Here is a 5,229-nt window from a genome sequence, read left to right as displayed (position 1 = left end):
ATGAGGTCAGGAGATGGAGACCATCCTGGCTAACACGGCGAAACCCCGTCTCTACTAAAAATACAAAAAAACTAGCCAGGCATGGTGGTGGGCACCTGTAATCCCAGCTACTCAGAAGGCCGAGGCAGGAGAATGGCATGAACCCAGGAGGCAGAGCTTGCAGTGTGCCGAGATCGCGCCACTGCACTCCAGCCTGGGCGACAGAGCAAGACTCCGTCTCAAAAAAAAAGGCAAGGGGAGCCAGGAGGGTTATTCCTCTAAATAAACAAAAGTTACTCAAAATTGCAGTGCTTCTGCATAATCACTGACACTATGCAAAAACAGTCAAAGAAAAAGTAAAGCATAGGCTAAATACAGACCATGCATGCTCAAAATTTCAGCAACATATTTTCCATTCCCCTAGAACGTTTCTTTTGTATAGGAGACCGTGTGTCCGATTTGTCAGGAATAGCTGGAATAAGGAGAATATTCAGTTGTGCTCCAAGCTGTGGTGTCCTCTGCATAATAAAGGATTCAATGGTGACATGATTCTTCTAATAGATAGTATTTAATTATTTGCGTGTAATACTTGCTTATTTTCTAAACTCACCTGGTTTTTTGTAAAACCTCATAGTCAGTCACAGGCAATCCAAAAAGTTGTTCACCAGATGAATACGTAACAAATTTCCTCCACAGATCATCAAAATTGGCCTGTAACAAAGGTTTTTAAACTGTACTAAAATACAATTAATTCAGTAGAATTAAAGTAGAATTTATTATCATTGGGATAAAAGCTAGGTTGAGGCTCATTAAGTAATATCTATAAAATAAGGATTTGTGAAGCAAATTTATACTGATACCAAGCTATCAGAGGAAAAGGTAAACACTTAGGAAAGTTAGCTTTCAAGCATTCTAAAAGCGCTCGTTTTATATAAAATTATTTCTTCTTCTCCAGAAGGCCTACATTTCGAGTTCCCATAAGTACATCTAAGAGTAATAAAGCTGCATTTTTAAAACTCTACAATTCTGGATTTTTCAGTAATTTAGACTGGCCATCTCTATCCTACCGGGTTCAAATGAGCAAAGTGTTAGTATAATCCATTCAGTCCTGTTTTCTCTACATGCAATGAAGAGTCTATAAAAAAGAAGATTCAATTTTAATGCCATTTGAAATAATTCTAACCTCTTAAATCAGCAAAGTTCATGCACATGTCTTTTAATTTTTCCTTTTGAATTGGAATTTGAATATCCTATATTTGAGATGCTAAATATTAGCAATGTTCAAAGCACAAATGCCAACAGAAGTAACCCATCTGTGAGGACATATGAGCACTCTGTGTAAGTGGCACAGCATATTCCCGAAAACCCTAAATTCCCAGCCCTGGAGAATATCCAGCATCAGACCTCACAAGGCTTAGACAAAAATACAGGTCTGACAGATAACGTTAGTATATTTTACAGGACCCAGATCGGGAAGACACGAAGATACGGGGGGAACTCGAATGAACTCTTAGTTCCTAGAGGGCAAGGGCCATATTTTGTACTTTGTATATTCCTTGGTGTTTGGCATGGTGGTTACTTGATAAATGTGCTGAAGAGTCCATGGAACTATGTGAACACTAACGAAGGATAAACAATAACATCAAAGTTAGAATGCATTAAAATAGTGGTGTTTAAAAACTTATCAATGTGTAAAGACTATTGATGGATGCCAATCACTCACCTTTTCTTTCAGGTTCCAAGAAACATAAAAAGACCCACAGCATCAGCTGAACAGGAATAAAGTATCAGCTTTGTCAATAGGCCAGCAGGGTGCCCAGGAACTCCCAAAAACACGTATAAATTTGCATGAGAGAGCACCATCAGGATCCAGGGCCCAATATAAGGTACCTCTACCTCCGCAGATCCAGACTTTGGCACCTGCTTTTTTTTTAGGGAGTTGGAGTACACCTCATTTTGAAAAGGGTTGTGCCTGCAAATCTGACCTCAAGTCACATATCCTGCGAGGTGCACGGCAAACAGCCTGTTTGGCTCACACCCCGAGGCACAGGCAGAACGGAAGGTACAGAAAGGCAAAAGATGTGCCCTACGTTGTCTTTTTTTTGGAGATGGTTTTTGTTGTTGTTGTTGTTTTACTTCGTTTTGTTCGTTTTTGGTTTTTGTTTTTTTGAGATGGAGTCTTGCTCTGTCGCCCAGGCTGGAGTACAGTGGTGCTATCTCAGCTCACTGCAACCTCCACCTCCCAGGTTCAAGCAATTCTCCTGCCTCAGCCTTCTGAGTAGGCTGGGATTACAGGCACATGCCACAATGCCCAGCTACATTAGCAACCCCTGGGTAAAATCTTGGCACATAATGTCCCAGTTGCTGACCAATTAATTGGTTTACATCGCATGCCTTAAATTTCCTCTGCAAATTTGAAAATAAGGTCATCTGCTCAAACAAGCCTCAAAGCTACTCTTCCTACCACATTCCCTCCTTTGATACACAGTTCTACCTTCGTCTATATGCCCAAATTGGAAAGCTTTAACTTTTTCCCTCAAATCAGGTTTCAAGTCTGTCAATTCCGCTTCATTAAGAAACTCGTGATCCATCCAACTTTCTTCATTCTACAGGTGTCACTTGCTTGGTCTCAATCTTTACAACGTCTTGCTTGTGCTACCAAAACTGCTCGCAGTTTCATCTTCCTCTCTCCAAACCAGTCTCCACATTAGTACCACTAAAAATCTTTTAAAAACACAACTATTTTAAAAATTCAAGTATGATCGTATCACTCCCCGCTTAGAACCCTCCAACTCTCAAGATAGAATTCAGACTCCTTGTTATTGCCTACCGGGCCCTCCACTTGTGCTCGCTGCCCACTCTGTCACCTCGTTCCTCATCACTATCCTCTTTAGTACTGCATCCCAAAGGTGTACTACCTACCCTACACTCCTTACATCTCCCCATATCGCCCTACTAGTTTCCTCTTTGCCAGGCCTTTGTATGAGCTGCAAATTCTGCCTAACTTTCTTTTTCCCCTCCTTCTTCCCCTGGCTAACTCTAATTAGTCCTTCAAGATGCAGCCTAGATTCTTCCTCTTTCAGGAAGCCTTCTCCATCTGCCCCAACAGCCCATCTGTTTCCATTACAACGGTTTCCGTTACACAATTTCACATACCTAGGTCACAGCTCTCATCGCACTTGCAATTATCTCTCTAGCTTGCTGTCTCTCTATCAGACTTTAGCAGCTTAGAGGTAAGAACCACTTCTTAATCAAATTTCTCCTGAGCAAGTCACACAGCAGGCAGCTGATCTTTTTTTTTTTTTTTATTACTAAGAATGCAGATGGGAAAGGGGACATGAAAAGAAAGTAACCACACTATTCAGCCACTGTGGGAAACAGGAAAAAGAGCAGGAGCAAAGAACAGAATTGCTTGATGCTCCTGAGGAGCAAGTTCACATAAGAATCCATGAATTTTCAAAGTATTAATCCATGTGAATGTGTGAACTTTCTCTAGATGCGCTCAGCAATCTGAGTGTAGAAAAAGATGGTGAATGGTTGGCCTGATCCAATGAGTACTGTACAGGCAGAGGAGACAGGACAAAGAAGTGGGGAAATTTAAAGAGATGGATGCAAAAGGAAGACAAAATAATGAATACAGAGGGAAAACATTTGCCAATATTTAAAATATTATTTTGATAAATTTTACTATACTATGATTTGTTATTACTTTACATATCAAATGAAATGCTTAGAACTAAAATAAGTTATATACTTAATTGAAAATCAGTCTTATTCTCTAAAAATACAGAGAGCTATTCTGTAGAGAGGAGCATGGAAAGAGACAGAGGAGTCAATTGCATCATTTAGCAGATTAGAATACAATTAAGGTCTGATGTACTTGAAATAAACTTCTCCATTATAAAGTAAAACCCACATCTTTCCCTAAAATCATTTTTTTTTAATTATACATTGTCAATGTAACAAAAAAAATGTAGTTTCACCTGAAATATCTGTAGCCTGTTGCTAGCTTCTTGGGGTGGTATATTTGGAACCATGGGTCCTTCCTGTAAGGAAGAATAGAATCTCCATTTTCATTCTTAATCATATGTATTTGTCAGTTTATTGGGTTTATCTATTATTTCCATTTAAATAAACAAGCATTATTTTTAATTTAAATGATTTAATTGTGTCCTGTACTTGAAGATTTTATTTATTTCTAACAGCTTTATTGAGATGGAATTCACATACTATACAATTCATTCATTTAAAGTGTACAAGTCAATGATTTTTAGTACATTCACAGCGTTGTGCAACCATGACCACAGTCATTTAGAACATTTTCATCACTCCATCTTCCGTTCATTTTTAAAGGACCTTGACACAGCTAATAAAAAATGTGACAAAATTACATTCTGTATGGAGTGTGTACCCCAAGGGCTCTACCCAATTTCATTTCTGATTACAAATGATGATGCTGTGTTTCTGTATTAGAATAACTGATACAGAGTTCTGAGAACAGCCTCTTTTTACTAATTGTTCAGCCCAATATGGAAATAGGGACTCACGTAAGTTGAATATTTGGAAGAAGCAGAAAGCAGTGTCTGGTGGCTATGAACCAGAACACGGATGCAAAATAATCCCCAAAAACAGTTCCCAAAATAAGTAAAGGCATAAAATAATTTACTCTATAGCAACAAATTAAAATAACAGGGGCTACTTCCAATGGAAAAATGAAGGCTATTAAGTATATTAACATGGTCAATCATGATACGATGGATATACTAAATAATAGACTAGATTCCCAATATGATAGTGTTTAAAAAATAAACTGAGGCACAATAATTTTTTTAAGTTTATCTGAGCACACAGCTATTCATCAGTTGGGAAACTCCCAACTAGACTTGGTTCAGGGTCTCCACTGCAGAAGGCTTTTACAGAGTGAGCACAGAAGTAATACAAAGAAAACATTTTATTGGTTTCACTTATAAAATTGTCTTCTTTGGTCTATCCTGCTGGAAAGTCCCCAGTTATATAATTATAGGCTTGTTTGCTGCTTCTGATTAGTTGAGCTGTTTCTAATATAGGCATTTATAAGAAATAGCACATTCAGATTTGCTTATGTCTGCAAATTGTGCAAGGGTAAGGTAACTTAAGATGCCTGACTGGCTGTGTCTGTTCAGGGATTCTTTAGACCTGATCTCCATTTTAAATTTACTTTAACAATAGAATGAGGGGGCAAATCAACAGATATGTTTAGTACATGCTAAA

General features: G+C 38.3%; 1 protein-coding gene across 1 annotated transcript in view; it reads right to left on the bottom strand.

Moving 5' to 3' along the window:
* DNAH8 (dynein, axonemal, heavy chain 8) overlaps window positions 1-5,229 on the bottom strand; it is a 349,054-nt gene that overhangs the window by 216,937 nt on the left and 126,888 nt on the right. The window contains exons 33-34 of the mRNA XM_011986894.1: window positions 3,963-4,025; window positions 590-690 (exon numbers count right to left, since the gene is read on the bottom strand). Coding sequence (XP_011842284.1) covers window positions 590-690; window positions 3,963-4,025 — 164 coding nt within the window. The remainder of the gene's footprint in view (window positions 1-589; window positions 691-3,962; window positions 4,026-5,229) is intronic.

This window comes from Mandrillus leucophaeus, unplaced genomic scaffold (genome assembly GCF_000951045.1).
Source record: "Mandrillus leucophaeus isolate KB7577 unplaced genomic scaffold, Mleu.le_1.0 Scaffold3, whole genome shotgun sequence".
Classification (NCBI taxonomy): Eukaryota; Metazoa; Chordata; class Mammalia; order Primates; family Cercopithecidae; genus Mandrillus; species Mandrillus leucophaeus.
This window is presented reverse-complemented; position numbering and strand designations above follow the sequence as displayed.